Source organism: Macaca nemestrina, chromosome 8 (genome assembly GCF_043159975.1).
Source record: "Macaca nemestrina isolate mMacNem1 chromosome 8, mMacNem.hap1, whole genome shotgun sequence".
Classification (NCBI taxonomy): Eukaryota; Metazoa; Chordata; class Mammalia; order Primates; family Cercopithecidae; genus Macaca; species Macaca nemestrina.
Genome location: NC_092132.1, coordinates 5,010,354 through 5,031,165, shown reverse-complemented (window position 1 = coordinate 5,031,165; position 20,812 = coordinate 5,010,354). Strand labels below are relative to the sequence as shown.

The window sequence follows — 20,812 nt, the reverse complement described above, 5'->3', positions numbered from 1 at the left end:
TGTGGGTTCGGCCACCTCCTGGCAGATGAGATCACGCTTGGCCACTACCGTCTCCTCGCAATTAGCCTTGGGCCAAAAGCGCATCGTAGACACTCAATAAATATTTGATCAATTGAATTTTGGAATAGAATTAAAATAGGGATGTATTTTGGCTCCTTTTTCATTACCTGCATCATAATTGCTTGAAACCATCTTTGCGTAAGCCTAGTTCAGGCTCCCATGCTACAGAGAACAAGTAAGTATTTTCCTGTAAATTGCTAAAATAGTTTTATTGTCAAATACTAAGAAAGGCCTCAAGGGAAAAGAAAATGGCTCTGATCATCTATTCTAAAACTAAAGTCACAATTATGAGCCATCCCCAGCAGTAAATTCGTTCACGTCTAACAATTCTATATAGCAGGTCTGATAATTTACTCACCAATGCTGACATTTTTCAACTTTATCCTGTAACACTAACAGGAGCTTTAGTCTTCAGGTGCACATATTACTGAGCTCTTCTTATATCATAGGGGTTGACCTGCAATGCCTGACTTAAATTTTTTTTTTTTTTTTTTAGCTGGAGTCTCGCTCTTGTCGCCCAGGCTAGAGTGCAATGGCATGATCTTGGCTCACTGCAACCTCCACCTCCTGGGTTCCAGCGATTCTCTTGCCTCAGCCTCCCAAGTAGCTGGGACTACAGGCACCCACCACCACGCCTGGCTAATTTTTGTATTTTTAGTAGAGATGGGGTTTCGCCATGTTGGCCAGGCTGGTCTCAAACTCCTAACCTCCAGTGATCTGCCCACCTCGGCCTCCCAAAGTGCCGGATTACAAGCATGAACCACCACGCCCAGCCCCAATTTTTTTTTAATTAAACTGGTAAAATCCAGGTTTCCAGGCATAGGATGTTGAAGTGTTTGGCTGATATATGAAGACAGTCCCAGACTTTTTTCCTAAGGAAGCACCTTGGCCTAGTCAATAGCTACTGCCCAGGCTTCCCTTCAGGTGGAGATGAGGAACAAGGATTTAGGAAGAGGGGGACAACCCTACATGTGATGTGGACATTTAACCACTGTACACAGATTCACTGCAGGCCTGCCACGGACCAGGTGCTGAGGGCACCAACAACACGGGCCTGCTCCCCTCGCTCGGCATCAGCAGACACCTACCAGCTCTTCCTGATGCCTGGTACGTAACTCTGGATTATCTGTTGCCCAACTCCTGCCAAAAGCTCACTTATGAGAAATGGCATTCATGAAGGAGTGTGTGATGCACAGCGGCCCGCCTGTTATCCTAGATGCTGGCAACAGGAGGGCTAACTCAAGCCAGCCACAGCAGGCCACACCGCTGTGTTCTCTGGGAGAGCTGCCTTCATCCGCTGGTGCTCCGGCCCCATGCCCTCAGTGTGCATTACTGAAGGCTAACAGCAAAACAACGTCAGATACCTGCCCAGATCTTCATGGGGATGTTGCTGAGCATGTTACTCGAAACATCAGAATGTTCTCTTTGAGATAATCCACTAAAGGGGTTTCCCACCTCATTGCTGGGAAGAGATGCATTTCCCCAGTGTGACTGATACATGCTTATTCTTGAGAGAGAGGGGCTCTTGTAGCCAATCACGCTTCCTTCTCGTCAGTTACCTCAGAATCGTGCTCTCTCCCATCTCCAGCCATTACGTAGGACATTATAAATTCCAGGTACTAACAGAACTTGTCACTTTAATTTTCTATCCCACTGTTATTTTCCCTTCACTCTGGTTACCTGAACTTGTTCTTTTTTGAGAGACAGAGAGAGAAAGAGAGTCTCACACTGTCACCCAGGCTGGAGTGCAGTGGTGCGATCTCTGCTCACTGCAACCTCCGCCTCCTGGGTTCAAGCAATTCTGGTCCCTCGGCCACCCAAGTAGCTGGGACTCCAGGCACGCACTACCCCATCCGACTAATTTTTTCTATTTTTGGAAGGATGGGGTTCTGCTATGTTGGCCAGGCTGGTCTCGAACTCCTGAGCTCAGGCAATCCACCTGCCTCAGCCTCCCAAAGTGCTGGCATTACAGGCGTGAGCCACTGTGCCTGACCCAGGAATTTAAAAAAATAACTAAATAGCTACATATCTGCTTTTCTTGAGGGAGTGATGGACCTAATTCATTTGATTTAATTTAACATGTACAAACAAAAGTAAAAACTGACAGGGAATGGTAAGGTGACATCTAATTAGAGGCAAAATTCCCTGAAACTTCTGTAAGAACTCATGTCTGCAAAGAGTTTTTCTGCTTATAAAACACTTTCCCAAACATTTCATTTGATCCATGCATGGTAGGTATGTCTCATCAACCTCAGTCCAAGAAGAGGAAGTTAAATCGTTCAAAGTCACACAACTAACTGCAGAATGTGGGATGGGAATATAAGACTACTAAACAAAAGCCAGTGGCTTTTCCAATTTTACATGAAGGGGGTTTATTGGCACTTGGCATAAATAATGTCAATGCATTTTAGTTACTATCCTTCCTTTCTGAAACCTACAGAGATGCGTACACATCAGTATCCCTCACACATCATCATGACAGTCTTAGAGGAGGAAGTGGCATATAGTCTGTTCTAGAAGTATGGCTCACAGCATATATTAGGAGAAAAAAGATCTTGCTTTGACAAGAAAAAGAAAAGGAGGAGGCTAAAGAATTACGAAGGCCAGGCACAGTGGCTCACACCTGCAATCCCAGTACTTTGGGACGCCAAGGCGGGCAGATCACGAGGTCAGGGGTTTGAGACCCGCCTGGCCAACATAGTGAAACCCTGTCTCTACTAAAAATACAAAAATTAGCTGGGCAAGGTGGCACATACATGTAGTCCCAGCTACTCAGGAGGCTGAGGCAGGAGAATTGCTTGAACCTGGGAGGCAGAGGTTGCAGTGAGCCTAGACTGCGCCACTGCACTCCAGCCTGGGAAACAGAGCAAGACTTTGTCTCCAAAAAAAAAAAAGAATTATGGAGCAAGGACATCACATCTGTCCTAATTCTCCCTACTTTCAAATGGCAAAAACTTAGGAGAAGGGCATGAAAAGCTAATCTGGCCAGCACATTACGGTGTGCACATTTTTATCTACAGGTGAAAATTCGTCTCATATAAAACACGAGCCTGTTTATTAGTAAGAATGGAAGCATATAACCAGCTTTCTGCGTCAGAAAGTGTCACAATTCCAAGGAAGAGAACATGCAGTTCATAAAGCGTGCACTCGCTTCAAGGTTGTGCTTTCCCAAGGTATGCTTTCTGACTTGGGAAGGCAGCTATTCATCAACGCATTATCTTGACTCATAAGCATTACAGGTCACAAACCGAAACCAGGACTTTTGATCTGGAGCAGTGTGGTGGGATGAGTGGGTCTTAGGTGTCATTTGCTATTGTGTCCTTGTCAGTTGCCTCCTAACATCCACTTGCTGCTTCTCCTGTGCCCAACTATTCCTAGGTTTTGCTTTAGGGGAACTATATATGGTCTCCTTGCAGCCATGTGGTTTGCAGGGACTCAGTTCGATCTGAGCACATAACTCCATGAGGGGCAGTGAAAAGCAAAAGGACATTCTCCCCCTGAAAGAAAGCAGTGTTCCTTTACAGGTGTTACTAAAAGGCACCTGCTCTCTTTTCCTGGACACAGTAGTGGGAGGATGTGAGGCCTGGAGCTGACGAGCCACTCTCATAGCACCTGGGGCCTGCAACTAAAGCCAGTACTGCAGAGGACAGAGCTCAGAAGGAAAGAAACCAAGTTTTGATGAGGTTGTTTGAGCCCTGACTCCAGCCCTACCTGAATTTCTCCCTGAACTTTCCAGGTACATGTGCCATAAATTATTTTTGCCTAAGTTAGTCTGGTTTCTATCAGCTGCTATTACAAAATATTCTAAGGGATCCAACTATTTACTCATTCAACACACAAGGTCACCTGGGGGCTACAAAGACACAGAAGAGAGAAGGACCCAAAATGTCAACAAAGATGCACAGTCAAGTTCCATAAGCGCCACGGAAGAAAGACATGGCATATACTGTTGGCTGGCTGACCAAGCACCAATTTCTGACCCCATTCTCATTCCCCACCTATATCACAGATTCTAGGAAAGCTAAATATTTATTTTCTCAGCCTGTCTTGCAATTAGAGGTGGCTATGAGACACACTGCCTGTTAATGAGATGGGGGCAGAAGCCTACTCAAATCTGCCAAGAACATTTTTGCTTCCCTATTAAGCAAAAGATAGACATCCCTAGACCTGCCCCTTCTCCTTTCTTTCTGCCTGGGATGTAGATGTGTTGTCTGGAGCTGCAGCAGCCATCTGGTAATCATGAGGTAAAGACAGAATGACAGAGAGGCCACTTGTTTTCAGCTTCTTAATAGACTAGAAAAATAACTTCCTATTGACTATCTACTACTAGGTCTTTTGTCCTTTACAGTTGAAATAATTCCTAACTTACAAAGACAATATAGTCATTTCTACCTGGGTGACTCCAGAAAAGGCTTTATAGAGGACATAATCCTTGAACTAAAATCATGAAAGATGACTAAGTATCGTCAGGCAGCGCAGGGAAGCACAGGTATTCCAAGCCAGAGATAAAGCCTAAATGCAGGAACAAAACCGGGCACACATTTGGCCCACTCTTAAGTATTTCCACAAGGAAAAGCAGGAGCGCAGGACCAGGAAAATAGGGGGCTCACAATCAAGTCTGGAGACAGGGCAGGCCACAGAGGCCCTGCAAGCCATGCAAAGCAAGTACATTAGAGTCTGTTCTCTAAGCGGTGGGGAGCAGAGCAGGCTACGAGATATTCCGGCTCTCCAAATGTTCCAAAGACATTCCCTTTCATTTGACCAGTCGTGCTGACGTCCCGTGGGTTTACCACACTGAATCTCAGGCAGTTCTTCTTCCCAGTTTTCAACGAGACCAGGTACGATCCACGTGATGAAGGAGTCCCAGGACACTTAGGGGTTACTTCTCTAGCTAAAGTCTTCAGAAAACCATCACGAATATGTTTACACAGATGGTGGGTCATACCTAAAATCAGATTTTTGAAAACAACCCATGGCCGGGCGTAGTGGCTCACGCCTGTAATCCCAACACTTTGAGGAGGCCGAGGCGGGCAGATCACAAGGTCAGGAGTTCAAGACCAACCTGGTCAATATGGTGAAACCCCGTCTCTACTAAAAATACAAAAATTAGCTGGTTGTGGTGCCACGCGCCTGTAGTCCCAGCTACTCAGGAGGCTGAGGCAGAAGAATCACTTGAACCTGGGAGGCGGAGGTTGCAGTGAGCCAAGATTATGCCACTGCACTCCAGCCTGGGCAACAGAGCAAAACGACATCCCCCTACAAAAAAAAAAAACCACAGTCCATGACCACACCAGGCAAGAGCAATGGCACCAGGATGCCAGGCAAGACTCAGCTGTTTGCAGGGAGCTCCGCCATAAGGGCCACAGGACCCTAACAGTGAAAGAGACGCACTGCCCAGGAAAGGGATGCTCACAGAAGATTTGGAAAACAGCGCCTGCCCAAATGGTAGACTTTTATACTTTCATCCAATCTGTCTTTTCTAATGTTTTAATAGCCGAGGGACCAAGATGTGAATGTCACAGTACTTTCCAATGTGCTGTTTGAAAACACAGGTGAAAAAACGTCTCCAAGAAGAAAACTAAGACGTACTGAGCGCTTCCCAGGCGCTAGGCATGGTGCTCTGTGCTTTCGTGTGCCTCTGCTCAGCTGAAACAGAACCAAACCACCCTGTGTGGGGCAATTTTTAAGCCTCGCTTAAAGATGAAGAAAACGAAGTGTAAAGAGGCTGCTTCTTTACCAAGGCCATGCACAAGTGAGAGTGAACCCACCGCCTCTCGCTTCACTCCAGGGCTGCCTGGCGGGCTGTGAGGAGAACAAGCATGCTCCTTCCTTGGTTCCAATGACCTGCAAAGACCAATCATCCCCAGCTTCAGGGACAAGAAGCCTGAGCTCCTGGATATCTACACACGGCACCAAACACCCAGAATGTTCTGTAAGCTTCATAACATTCTACTAGGCAAGGTTTTCTAAATTTAAAAATGATTCAAGTCATGATGTAAATATAAAATTATTAAGAAAGGCTTTTCTAGGCCTTAATCTTTAAAAAATGAATCATGCCCTTAATCCCAAGTCAAATACGTTCGGCTCTAAGTCTTAGTCATAGAAAAGCCTCAAAGGCCCTTCCCTCCACAGCCTGCATCAGTGCTGAGCAAGCACTGGGCATGCAGGGCAGCCACGCCATTCCTGGGCCCTCCGTACAGCGGTGCGGCAAGTCCCTCTGGACATTCTGAGGAGCAGCCAGAGCAACTTCTCAGGCCGCAGCCACGCCGTTTGGATGCTGCTCTTTGCAGCTCTGCCTGATGAACAATCTCAGCAGTGTCCTTCAGAACGCCTTAAAATTCCAGTGTGGCCTGTCAGGGGCTGCAATGCACAGCGACCCTTTCTGCCCCCACTTCTTGGGAGCACACAACTCTTTGGCAAAAAGAAACCATTTCATTTGGCAGTACTATACTTGCCTTCAAAGAAATGCAGGGAGAAAGAAAACTAACATTTGTTAAGCACCATACACATGCTTTTACATGTTACTTCATTGAATTCTCATAATAGCTTAATGCTATGGGTTTTCATTCTTAATTGTGGGAGCATAGTGGGGAGATAAGCAAACTGATACCCAGGAGGTTAAGTGACTCATTCATGGAATGCAGCAGGCCTGTGAGTCAAAGCCCAGGGCATGGCAAGACCAAGTGAAGCTGGGGAACAACAGCCAAGCCAAGAGCGTTTTAAAGATACTTAGCATCTTCATCACACCGAATCCTAAGGCTACAGCACTTCCAACCAACAGCAAAATGTCAAATTCAACTGTTTCTTTCCAGTCTTCAAACAAATCTTTCAGAAATTCAGAAATCACCTCACAAGACTAGTTCATAAAGCTTTCGCAGGTCCTAAGCCTGGAGTGGTTAAGAAAAAACAAAACCCCTCTGCAAGGACCCACTTCGCACGTGCCATAGGGTCTCCGCTCTCAAGTCGCACACTCTTAGGAGTGACAGTTACACAGAAAGGACGGCACATGGCAGCAAATCCTGGGAGAGTGGTGAGCAATGGGTGCCCTGGAAAGTCAGGGAGCTCGCCTCTCAGAAAAGGTGTCCTGGAAACGGGGCTGAGGATGAGTGTGGAGGAACAAGGGAGCACAGACAGAATGAAGATGGGAGAGGAGACAGCCTGCCAGGCAGAGGCCGTGCAGAGCAAAGGCGGGAGCTGGCGAGCGCTCGTGTGGGCGAGGAGCTGCCCTGTTCCCGTGTGGCTGGGGTGCATGGCCTGCGGCAAGGGAAACGACTGAAAGCTTCCAAGGAGAAGATGATGTGGTCATGCCAGTTTCCACTGCGGTGTAGTGGTCGCAAGGCAGGCTTTGGAACCAAGCAAGGCTGGGTGCAGACGGGACTCTGCCATTCAATGGGCATGGAACTGCAGCAGTTACGGAATGTCGCTGGCCCTGACTCTCTCATCTCTAAAATACTTACTTCCATGTCATAGGGCCGCTTTCCAGTTTAATGAGATAATGAACCTGATACACAGCCAACCAAAAATGGGAGCTCTTCTAAAGACCTCTATTCACAATCAGACTAGCGGACGGTGTCCCGGAGGGCAGCTGCCTTTCCCGCTCCGCAGGGCCCATCTCACCTGACGATGGGAAGCTTGGTGAAGGGTACCGGCGGCAGGGTGAGGCCGCCAGGGAGCGCGATGGGTTCCATGGTCCCAGGACACTTGGACGTATAGTTCTCTAGGCTTTGGGTCACATCTTTCTTTTCTGAAGAGAAGATGAAAACAAAATAAAGATTTATTAGGCAAAAGTCAAAGTGGCTGGCTTTCATTTTACTTGGGGCATTTCATGACAGTCCAATGAGTCCAATCTTCTGACAGAAATTAAGGGGCAGTGAGCAAAAGAGGCCAGAACAAAACAGAAGCTATATTCCACTTATTTGAAAATCACCAACAACTGCTCCTCGTAAGGGCCTGTGGATAAAAGGGAAATTAAGTTAGTATCCTCCAGGAGACTTCCATTTTCCAAGAAAATAAACCCTTATCAAATTTCAAGAAAGTCTGTAGGCAGGACTAGAGAATCAGTACATTTTATAACTTAACAATACTTTTTCGGCAATTACTAGGTAATTACCAAGCAAAACGCCAGGACCTGTCTGTCCCTCAGGAGTCTGTAATTTATCTGTATGACAGATACTTAGGCAAATAAGTGCAAATCAACATTTTTGAAGCAAATGTAGCGCTTTGTGAGAAAAGACTGTTGTTCCCCACCCCGCCCCCGTCCCTTTCACAAGGAGGGAGGAAAAGAGGACACAGGCGATAATCATGTCCGCTTACTGCCCACGGCACACTCTAGACAGGCCACAGACACAGACCCCTTCTCACCACAGCACGACAGAGCTCAGGAGCACCGCTGTGCTCTATGACTCAGGCTGGCTCAGGAAGGCAGGCACTCGGGTCCCCACTTTGCAAATGAAAAACCTGAGACCAAGTGAAGTTAAGCAGCTTGTCAAAGACCATGTACTTGGCCTTAGGCCTGTGGTTTTCTCACTAGAGTGTTTTAAAGAATTAAGGAAAGGATGGGATTACGGGACAGGTGTGAACAAGGGAGTCTCTCCTTGCAGCATCTACCTTCTCTGTGAAATACCGAAGTCACTGCTGATGAGGAAGACAGAGGACTTGGAGAGAAGAGCAGCAGAGGGACACGATCACCAGGGATGAGACCTAGAACAGCGAAGTTAGATCCCACTCCAGGAGACGCCTTGGTCTTTCCCTGTCTAGTGTGCTACCACCTTAGGGGAAGTCTTTCAACCGTTCTGCATCTTGTTTGCCTACAGTAAGAGGAGTGCCTGTATCAGGAATTACTAAGGATAAATGAGATAATGCATTAAAAAAAAAACAATGACTGGCAGATACGGTGCACTGAATAAACGGAAATGATAATAACCATTATCATCATTATCATATAGATGCACTGGAATGGACAAAGAGCAGGTAAATAGCTGCAAAGTGAAGCCAAGTGCTCCACTGAAGCTGGTGACCATAAATAATAAATATCAAGGCAAGGACTTCATAGAGCTCAGGCACATGTATTAATTGGTAAACTGCTACCATAGGAATTGTCTGTGCCTAAGCAAAGCATTCTTCTTTTTTTTTTTTTTTTTTTTTGAAACGGGTTCTCACTAGTCTCCCAGGCTGGAGTGCAGAGGTACAATCTTAGCTCACTGCAACCTCCGCCTCCCAGGTTCAAGCAATCCTCCCACCTCAGCCTCCTAAGTAGCTGAGACTATAGGCATGTGTCACCATGCTTGGCTGATTTTTTAATTTTTGGTAGAGATGAGGTCTCACTACATTGCCCAGGCTAGTCTTGAACTCCTGGGCTCAAGTGATCCCCCCGCCTTGGCCTTCCAAAGTGCGGGGATTACAGGCATGAGCCATCACACCCAGCCTGCATCATTCTTAGGAAGCCAGAGAGCAGAGCAGAAAAGTGACCAAAATGACTTTTGAATACAACACAACAAGGTTAATCTGAAACATGAAAAAAGTCTTTAAATAACTTAACCATTCTCAATCTATAAAAATCTCCCAAAGGGCTCCAGCTGATACCATGTATATTATCTAATTTGCCTAATGTTAGGCAGAGCACTTATGGGTGAGGTATCCTATTCAGTTGAAATCTACCACCCCATACGCACTCTCGGTAAATCCTGCTGAAATGAAGAAGGAAAGGGATCTATTTGCAGTGCCTCATGCCACTTGCACTGTTATCCAAGAAAGGAAAGGCACCACAGTGTATCATTCGGCTAAGCTCTGAACGGCATTTCTAGACAGAAAATAACGTACACACTGAGTAGCACAGGGAAGCTGCTTCACTGCAGCGTGGTCTGGCTGTGCCATTTCATTAGAGAACCCCCGTGTTTGTGCTTTAGGTCTGGTCACTATCCTGTGGAGGAATTTCCTATGTAGGGGTACAGCCTGGCTATGAGCACTCTCAGAGCTTTGTGGAAGGCTAGGTTGGGGGTACCTCAATATTCACTTATTCCCCTTGAGCGTTGCAGGGCACACCTCTCCGGCTGTGCCTGGTGACTCCCTGAAGGGAGTCAAATGCTCATCTTCTGCTGGGACGGAAAAGAGACCGTCGCTTGCTGCAGGGGCAGAGGTGATCTGTGGATATGTAACCGATCATCAGTGATTTTCAGCAGTGCCTACTGTTGCGTGGTGCTCCTGCTAGGCACGGGGAATGGGGGTTGCTTCTTGGCTTTCCCCTACTACCACACGACCCCATTGCCACTTCAGTGGGGTTTCCAGAGTCAAACGCTTATGCCCAATTGTCAGCATGGCCCATCCAGTGCAAAGGCCCTATCCACCTTCTCCTAAAGGATTCAAGTGTCGGCTATAAATTGTTGCCAGATCTATTATTTCATCAGGAATTACAAACTGGTGATTTTCTAATTCTCTAATTCCTCTGCACTCATAAGCTAGAACTTGTCTATAAGGAAGGATTTTTTTCCTCATCAATCATTTGGTTATCTTGGAACACAGACAACACAGACATTAATATATAGTTGAGTCTTTCCCTTTATTTACTGAGTGGAGAACTCTTGCCCTATCAAACTCCAGTAATGACCAATGCGTTGTTTTGTTTATTGTTTGGTATCATTACATATTGATGGATTTTTATCTAACTGATGTTTCTGTTGTCATCACATCCTTTTTTATTTCTAATTGATACATAATAATTGTACATATTTATGGGGTACAGTATGATGTTTCAACGCACTTATTGTGTAACAATCAAATCAGGGTAATCAGCATACACACTGCCTCAAACATTTATCGGTTCTTTGTGATAAGAGCATTCAAATTCCTCTCTTCTAGCTTTTTTGAAATATACCTTTATGTGAACTACAGTCACCTAACCGTGCATTAGTATACCAGAACTTACTTCTTCCATCTAACCAGAGCATTGTATCCACTGTGCATCCTCTCCCCATCTCCCTTCCCCCGACCATCCCCAGCCTCTTCTAACCTCTATTCTGTTAATTCCATGAGACAAATGTTTAAAAATTTCACACCTGGCCGGGCGCAGTGGCTCAAGCCTGTAATCCCAGAACTTTGGGAGGCCGAGACAGGTGGATCACAAGGTCAGGAGATCGAGACCATCCTGGCTAATCCGGTGAAACCCTGTCTCTACTAAAAAATACAAAAAAACAACTAGCCGGGAGAGGTGGCGGGCACCTGCAGTCCCAGCTACTCAGGAGGCTGAGGCAGGAGAATGGCGTAAACCCGGGAGGCAGAGCTTCCAGTGAGTTGAGATCCGGCCACTGCATTCCAGCCTGGGCGACAGAGCGAGACTCCATCTCAAAAAAAAAAAAAAAAATTTCACACCTGAGGGAGACCATGCAGGAGGACTTGTCTTTCTGTGCCTGGCTTTTTTCACTTAACATATGCCCTCCAGGTTCATCTGTGTTGTTGCAAATGACAGGATTTAATTCTTTTTTATGGCTGAATAGTATTCCACTGTGTATCTATATCACATTTTCTTTATCCATTCATCTGCTGAATGGCACTTAGGTTGATTCCATATCTCGGCTATTTGAACAGTGCCGCACTAAATACAGGCATGCAGTCACCCCTTCAACACTGACTTCTTTTCCTTTGGATATATGCTCAGTAGTGGAATGGAAGATCATACAGTGGTTCTATTTTCAAGTTTTCTGAGGAACCCCCATACTGTTTAACATAATGGCCGTACTAATTTACATGCCCACCAATAGTGTGTAAAGGATCCCTTTTCTTCACCTCCTCACCAACATTTCATCTTTTGACTTTCTGATAATAGGCATTCCCACTGGAGAAAGGTGATTTCTCATGGTGGTTTTTTTTTTTTTTTTTTTTTTTTTGAGGCGGAGTCTCGCTCTGTCGCCCAGGCTGGAGTGCAGTGGCGCGATCTCGGCTCACTGCAAGCTCCGCCTCCTGGGTTCCCGCCATTCTCCTGCCTCAGCCTCCCGAGTAGCTGGGACTACAGGCGCCGCCACCACGCCCGGCTAATTTTTTTTGTATTTTTAGTGGAGACGGGGTTTCATTGTGTTAGCCAGGATGGTCTCGATCTCCTGACCTCATGATCCGCCCGTCTCGGCCTCCCAAAGTGCTGGGATTACAGGCTTGAGCCACCGCGCCCGGCCTCTCATGGTGGTTTTGATTTGCATTTCCCTGATGATTAGTGATGTTGAACATTTTTTCACATACCTTTGGCTATTTGTATGTCTGGGTTTTTTTTTTTTTTTTGGTGGGGGGAGGGCATGTGAGATTATAAGGGCTGATTTTGAGAGATAAAATACGTTCAGTTTCTCTACATATTAATCATTATTGTCAAAGGCACACAGATGCAAGACCAGCATATGGGCCCCTGTGCCAGATTAACAAGGTTTTCTTGAAGCAGTAACCAACCCCTTAGTAAAGGTTATAAAGATTATAAAAGGCTTATGAAAGCTATATCTTACGTTCAAGATTAAAATTTTATAGATAGTTCATAAAATTTTGAAAAACAAATTTAATTGGCTTCATGCTATTTTATTAGGGCATATTGTTTGGAAAATTCAGTCTTCTTTCTCAAAGAATGAAGGTTTTCACCTTTTTTTAAAAAAATCCTTGAATTATTACTTTGGTCAAATGAATGACTTATTTTATAATTATCTGTGATACCAAGTGTTTTAAACTTCTGACCTTTCCAAAATCAAATTATAAATTATGTCTTTTTCTGACCTAATTAATCCTTTAAGATATTAGGTTCCCTAAAGTCCAAAAGTTATATAATTTGTCTTATTTGGTATAAAAATTACACAGGAAACATTGTCAAATATGAAATGGTGTTTAGTTCTCTTTAGGTTATATTTATACAAATATGTTATTGGTATGTGTTCCAAAATCAAGGGAAACTCCTATAATTCTGATATGACATAGTGTACATTATCAATAATAATTATAATTGTTATGTTAAATTATTGTGTGCTACAGAGGTAACAAATTTCTTTATGGATTATATCTTTGACTATGGCTGCCCTAAAACCTTTTGTCATCCACAGACAACTGTTGTCTGTTTTGGTCCTCTTTAGAAGGTGGTTTTATAATCAGCTATAAAACTCTACCCAGTGCTCTTGAATACAAGTTTCTGATAACTTTGGAGATTGTGACATCAGAACAAAAGAAAAACTTTCAGGACTCATGGAGATCTGAAATGTTCAGGAATATCAAGCAGAATAGGAATTAACTACAGACTGGACTAATACAAGACTTAAGTAATCTTTTTGACTTTTGCTTAAAACATTGCTGGTCCTTTGTTTTGTTTTTTCAGAGTCAAGGAAACTTTTCTTTTGAGCTATTAACAGCTTTTAATGATTGAGTGTATTATGAACAAAATTTAGAACCTATTTGTTTCATTCTACCTGACTCCTCCAGAATTTGGAAACTATTTGTGAGTATTCTTAATACCTAATTTGTTGAGAGTTTTTATCATGAAGGGATGCTGAATTTTGTCAAATGCTTTTTCTGCATCTATAGAAATGAAAATATGCTTTTGGTTCTTCATTCCATTAATGGGATATATCACACCTATGTTGAACCATGTTTGCATCCCTGGGATGAATTCCACTTGATCATGGTGGAAGATCTTTTAAATGTGTTATTGAATTTTGTTTGCTAGTATTTTGTGGAAGATTTTTGCGTCCAATCTTCATCAAGGATATCTGTCTTTTGAGATTAGTTTTCTTTTGTTGATGGTGTGTCTTTGTCTAGTTTTAGTATACCAAAGTAATGCTGGCTTCATGAATGAGTTTGGAAGTAGTTTGAGAAAAATTGGTACTAGTTCTTTGTTAAATGTTTCAGCAGTGAAGCCCTCAGGTCCTGAGTTTTCTTTGATGGGAGACTTTTTATTACTGATTCAATTTTCTCACTCGTTTTTGGTCTGTTCAGATTTTCTATTTCTTCATGATTCAATCTTGGCAGGTTGTATGTGTCCACGCAGTTATCCATGTCTTCTAGGTCACTGAGTTTGTTAGCATATAATTGTTCATAATAGTCTCTTGTGATCTTTTATGTTTCTGTGTTATCAGTTGTAAATTTCTCCTTTTTAATCTCTGATTTTATTGATTTGACATTTATTCTTTTTTTTAATCTAGCTAAAGGTTTGTTAAGCTTTTCAAAACACCAGCTCTTCATTTCATTAATCTTTTGTATGGTTTTTCTAATCTCTATTTCATTTATCTCTACTCTGATCTTCATTATTTCCTTCCTTCTACTAACCTTGGTTGAGTCTGTTCTTGTTTTTCTAGTTCCTTAAGATGCAGTGTTAGGTTGTTTATCTGAAAGCTTTCTTCTTTTTTGATGTAGGCACCATCTTTGGCCAGTGGGAGTCCCTTCTGGTTGGTTCCCATTATTCTTTGATCCCATTCTTTCTGGTTCATATCCAGCCCCAGGCCTAGAATAAAATCATTTCTCCAAGGAGCTCTTACTCCCTTTAGTGGAAAGAAGTGTTTAAAGACTAAAACCCAGAGGCTAGAAGTACTCATTGCTCCTAGATTCTCATTGTCTCTGAAGGGCTTTACAAAGGACAGGCCAACTTACAAAGTTTTTACAGTGGTAAGATTATAAGTGCTTTCTGCTTTAATTTTTTTTTTAAGTTTGACAACTAAAAATAAAACATTTGGACTATCAGCTCCTTAAAAGGAAGAAAGTCGTGTCATTACTCACAATTACATTTACTGAGCACTTACTATGTGCCAAATATTGTACTATGTTCTTTAGACTATAAAATCTTTAAGGCAAGGGATTCTGGTATATATTAATAACAAACTTGTATATCTTTTATCCAAAATAGTCATATAATGCCCTCTTACAAAATACCTGCCAAAGAAGAGGGGGAAAGGCATTATGATTCCCCTGTTAAAGTTCATAAAGATGAACCCAGGAACAACCCTGGAAGTTTGATTATGGATTGGTATCAAATGTCACCAAAAAATAATTATTAATGTTTTTAAGTATAATATTGCAGTTTTATAAGAAAATGCTCATATTTTAGCAATGCATACTAAAGTATATGTTCTCCAGTTCACAGATAGCTGTGCTTTCATCTCTTCTGACCTCAGAGGAGTCTGTGCAGTAGGCACAATTGTCTCCATTTTACAGGCCTCTGGATACTCAGGATTTTCCCATTTGTCTTTGTAGAACTGGCCTATTCTTTTTTAGAGAACTCCAGACATTGGCATAGAATATATATATATATTTTTTAATGGGCTCTATTAGTCTCCCAGAGAGGGAGTAAATAGGGGGTATGGTTGGGATGGTCTTGAGATTATGTTCATACTAATCCCCTCTCTGGTTGGCTCTGGTCAGGGGTGTACATCTGCCCTAATTCTTTTTCCCTTTGGAAGCTCTTGAGGTTCAGCAGTGTTAGCATGAGAAAGAGTTCAAGGTCAGATTCTTTTCCCCTTTGGAAGCCCTTGAGGTTCCGCATAGTGTTGGCATAGGAAAGAATTCAAGGTCAGAATTTCTTCCCCCTTTGGAAGTCTATATGGTTCTGCATGGTGTTGGCATGCAGAAGAGTTCAAAGTCACAATTCTTCGCCTCTTTGGAAGTCCTTATGGTTCAGCACGGTGGTGTCATGGGGAAGAGTTCAAGGTCAGAATTCTTTTCTTCTTTGGAAGCCCCTGTGGTTCAGCATGGTGTTGGCATAGAAAGGAGTTCAAGGTCAAAATGTGTCCCCCTTTGAAAGCCCTTGAGGTTCAGCATGGTGTTGGCTTGGGGAAGAGTTCAAGGTCAGAATTCTTTTCTCCTTTGGAAGCCCTTGAGGTTCAACATGGTGTTGGCATAAGGAAAAGGTCAAGCTCAGGATTCTTTTTCCCCTTCGGAAGCTCTTATCAAGGTGTTGGCATGGGGAAGAGTTCAAGGTCTGAAATGATATATCTCTGAGATTTTCTTTAAAATAGTTCAGCAAATTTAAAAAGCAAGAGATGAAGTAATGTGTAAAAGTCTTGATAACCACTGAATCCAAGTAATGGATATATGAGGATTCATTTTACAATTTTTTTTACCTTTATGTTTGAAATGTTTCATAGCAACCAATTTTTTTTATATTTTGACAAATTATCATTGCATGTATTTATAGAGTACAAAGTGTTAGGATTTTTAATACAATGCGAAATGATTAAATGAAGCTAATTAGCGTATCCATCACCTGAAATATTCAACATTTTTGAGATAAGAGCATTTTAAATTTGTTCTTTTAGTAATGCTGAAATGTACAGCACTCAACTCTTAGCCATATTCACCAGGCTGTGCAATAGATCCCCCAAAAAAGTCAAACTTACTCCTCTTGTCTCACTGAGGCTCTCTACCTTTGACCATCATCTCCCCATTCCACCTATCTCCCAGCCTCTGCTAACCACCATTCTACTCTCTGCTTGTATGAGTTCAGTTGTTTAGGATCCCACATATAAGTAAGAACATGTGGTATTTGCCTTTCTGTGTTTGGCTCATTTCACTTAGCCTAATGCTCTCCAGTTCCATCCATGCTGTCACAAATAACAGAAATTCTTCCCTTTTTACAGCTGTATAGTATTCCATTGTGTATACATAGCACAATTTCTTTATGTACTCATCTGTTGATGGACACAGCAATAAAGTTTAATGGGCTTGGAGAACTGAAATTATTTTCTCATGGTCATACAAAGGAATAGAGTTAGGATTCAGATCCAGAATTGACTGAGTCTTCCTGTTCCAACATATTAAACCTGACCACATGCACTATCCCATTAAGTGCCCATTACGAGTACACCTGTGGCAACTTCCACTTCTAGAGCAGCTTCTAGCAGAACAGCACTCCCACCGGTAACTTAAAGAGACAGATAAAGTGTCAAAAAGAGGAAGGGGCGCTGGAGAGTGGCCAAGGCATGGAGGACTCGCAAGATTCCAGAGAGAAGGGAAGCTCGCTGAGAGGAGCCCAGCTGCCTGTGCGCCACTTCACCCTGGGAGTGGTGCAGATTCTCAACAGGGAGAGAACCAATGCCCAGGGCAGAGAAGCCAGCAGAGTTCCAGGCAGTCTCATGGGGCCAAGAGAGCCACAGCTGGAGCTGCAGCCACCAAGTGAGGCAGACCCTGAGGAGCCAGGTGCCAGGAGGAGCCAGGAGTAGTGAGAGTGAACCTGGAGCTCAGCATGAGCTCCCCCCTCATTTGTTCCCATTCAGTTCTGTAGGACAGGAGGTTGCCAGGTCCATCCAACACCGCCTCAAAAGCAGAGTTGCTGCTCAACTCTAAAACGTGGCACCAGATGGCCTTTGCACACTAACGATGAGAATGAGATGCATAAGCTGTAAAAGGGGCTTCTTGAAAAACCCATCAGAGAGCCGAGGAGGCAAAGGAATAGGCATGAACTAAAATCCAGGAAGTAGCAAGCTCTTTCTAGGAGAGAGGGCCCCACAGCTGCTTGTCCCTGGCAGAGCAGCAAGAGAAGGGGGAATTGGGCAGAGAACCGGGAAAGGAGAAAAGGGCTGAACTTGGAAGATACTTTCACTGCCTGCATGTAGGTGGGTGCAACAGAGCAGAATCCCACGGGAAAATCTACACGCATTCACCAACGCCTCCCACGGGCTTTTGCAGACGGCACGGTGCGGTACACTGAGGCTGAGGGCAGGCAGAACAGCTAGGAAGACAGTCCCAGGCACTCAGGACCTCCCCTAGATGCCTGGCAGCTGCCATAGAAGTCCAGGCAGGGCAGGGAGCTGGCAGATGCCCTGAGGGGCACTGTGCTTTCTCCAAGTGCAAAGCAGAGGCTTGCTGAGCCTTGGTAGACAAGAGAACAACCGAGATTCCTCCTCCAAGACCATGGTTGCCAAAGGTTAGGGCCAAGCAGCAAAGCTTGAAGAAATCCCTCCAAAGCATCAGGACCCTTCATTGAGTGCAAGGCAGTACCCTGTGGAAGGCTGGGGGCAGGACCAAGAGAGAACTCCCAAAATGCAGAAAGCCAGAGATAGGGCTGGAGATCAAAGAAAACTCCCCCAAACTCACAAATCCAGCATCCAGGCTCAAAGCACAAAGACGGAAAGCTGGTGACTGGCTGCAAACCAAACACCAGTCTTTTCTATGCTCAGACCCCAAGCCAAGAGAAGGTCAAATCCTGACCACACCTTCAAACACCTGAAGCTAAAGATGAAACGACTCCCAGGAGAGCTAGGACCAAGGCTACACTCAGCTCAGCTACAGAACACACCGGCAATGCCCCACCCCCCTGGTGGCAAGCCTTTTGATAAGGGTAAATATTTACTTTACGCTTTTTAATACAATTCCAAAAGAGGAAGTAGTACAATATTTGAAGGGGGTTATGTTAAAAATGCATATTATAATCTCCAGAGCAGGCACTTTTTAAATAGAGACATGGCTTAAAAAGCCAACAGAAGCTGGATGCAGCGGCTCACACCTGTGTTCCCAGGACTTCTGGAGGCTGAGGCAGGAGAACTGCTTCAGGCCAGGAGTTCAAGGCCAATCTGGGCAACATAGCAAGACCCCCATCTCTACCAAAAAAAAAAAAAAAAAAAAGGTAAAAAGTAACCAGGCACAGTGGTGTGCACCCGTATTCCCAACAATTCAGGAGGCTGAGGTGGAAGGGTTGCTTGAACCCAGTAGTTCAAGGCTGCAGTGAGCTATGATTATGGGCCACTGTACTCTAGCCTGGGAAACAGAGTGAGATCCTGTCTCAAAAAACAAAAAAGCCAACAGAAAAGACAAAGTAGAATACAAGCGTGTTATCGTAAAATATCTATTTGGTCTTTGACTACATTGCTGGGCATACAACTCCTAAAATCCTTAGAATCTTAAGACATCTAAGGTTTTACTTCATGTATTATAAAGCTCTGCTATTAAATACATACAAATTTAGTATTGTATGCCTTATAATCTCCAGAGCAGGCACTTTTTAAATAGAGATATGGCTTAAAAAGCCAACAGAATCTAAGACATCACTTAGAAGTGATGTCTTTTTGTGCACTGAGTTGACCGAAGGCTGACAGTCCCCAAGCAACTTCAGGATAAGGCTGGTCACCAGAAAGACCAAGGCATAAGATTAGAGGCCTGGGACTTTTAGCCCCACCACTGGGGATGGGAGAGAGACTGAAGGTTGAGTTGATCAGCAGCCAGTGGTCTAATGAGTCATGCCTATGTCATGAAGCCTCCATAAAAACCCAAAAAGACAAGGTTTGGAGAGCTTGCAAATAGCTGGGGGCTCCTGGAGCGTGGTGCACCTGGAGAGGCGCGGCAGCTCTGCGCCCCTTCCCCCACACCTCGCCCTGGGCGTCTCTTCATCTATGCTCTTTGTACTCTCCTTTATAATAAACCAGTAAACGTAAGTAAGTGTTTCCTTGAGTTTTGAGAGTTGCTCTAGCAAATTATTCGAACCCAAGGAGGAGGTGGTGGAATCTCTGATTCACAGACAGTCAATCAGAAACAGAGGTCATCACCTGGGGCCTCTAAGCGTATCTGAAAGGGTGGCAGGGAACAGTTTCATGGGACTGGACTCTCAATCTGTGGGATCCCACACTATCTTCAGATAGGTGGTATCAGAAGTGAATTAGAGGACAATCAGCTAGTATCTGTTGGAAAACTGACTGACTGGTTATTAATGGGAAGAAATCCTCACACACATTTTGGTAACCAGAGGTCACAGAAATTTTCTGTGTTGGTTGTTGCGCTGAGAGAACAGAAAAAACACTCTGAGTGTGTTTTTCCACAGAACAAAATATATTTTATTCTCCCAAATAAAGGCATAAAAGGAGAAAAAAGAAGAGCAAAAAACAGATATGACAAACAGAAAACAAATACCACGATGGTAGACTTGAACCCATCCACACAAAACTCGATAAAAAACCCAAGATCCAACTATATATACTTTATACTTTCAGGAAACAAAGTATTTTAAAAAATATATATATATGTGTGTGTGTGTATATATATATATATTTTATTTCCATAGGTTTTTGGGGAACAGGTGGTGTCTGGTTACATAAATAAGTTCTTTAGTGATTTCTGAGATGTTGGTTCACCCATTACCCTAGCGATATACACTGTACCCAATTTATAGTATTTTATCCCTCACCCCCCTCCCACGCTTTCCCCGGAGTCCCCAAAGTCCATTGCATCATTCTTATGCCTTGCATGCTTATAGCTTAGATCCCACTTTTGAAGGAGAACATACGATGTTTGGTTTTCAGGAAACAACCTTTAAATATGAAGACACAGATTGAAAATAAAAGGATGGGGAGAAAAGATATACTGCATGAACACAAGTAATAAGCATAATAAATTGGGTGTGGCAACATTAATATCAGGCAAAGGGGATTTCAGTGTAAGCAAAGGGATGAATGGACACATTTCATAATGAAAAAGGAGGCAATTCGTCAAGGAGATACAATACTAAATTTGCATGTACTTAATAGCAGAGCTTTACAATACATGAAGTAAAACCTGCTAGAACTAAAGAACAGAAAGATCCATGATTTTTTTAAAGTTGGAGGCTTTAACACCCCTTTGTTAATATAAATAAATGAGGCCAAGCATGGTGGCTGACATCTGTAATCCCAGTACTTTGGGAGACCGAGGCAGAAGGACTGCTTGAGCCCAGGAGTTTGAGACCAGTCTGGGCAACATGGTGAGCCCTGTTTCTACAAAAAATAAGAAAATTAGGTGGGCGTGGTAGTACATGCCCATAGGCCCAACTACTCAGGAGGCTAAG

General features: G+C 43.7%; 1 protein-coding gene across 5 annotated transcripts in view; it reads right to left on the bottom strand.

Moving 5' to 3' along the window:
- The window catches only part of LOC105488384 (trafficking protein particle complex subunit 9), a 724,351-nt gene that overhangs the window by 572,422 nt on the left and 131,117 nt on the right, over window positions 1-20,812 (bottom strand). For all 5 annotated transcript variants that reach the window (XM_071067768.1, XM_071067767.1, XM_071067769.1 and 2 more), the window contains one exon: window positions 7,678-7,804. In XM_071067768.1, the coding sequence (XP_070923869.1) occupies window positions 7,678-7,804 (127 nt within the window). The remainder of the gene's footprint in view (window positions 1-7,677; window positions 7,805-20,812) is intronic.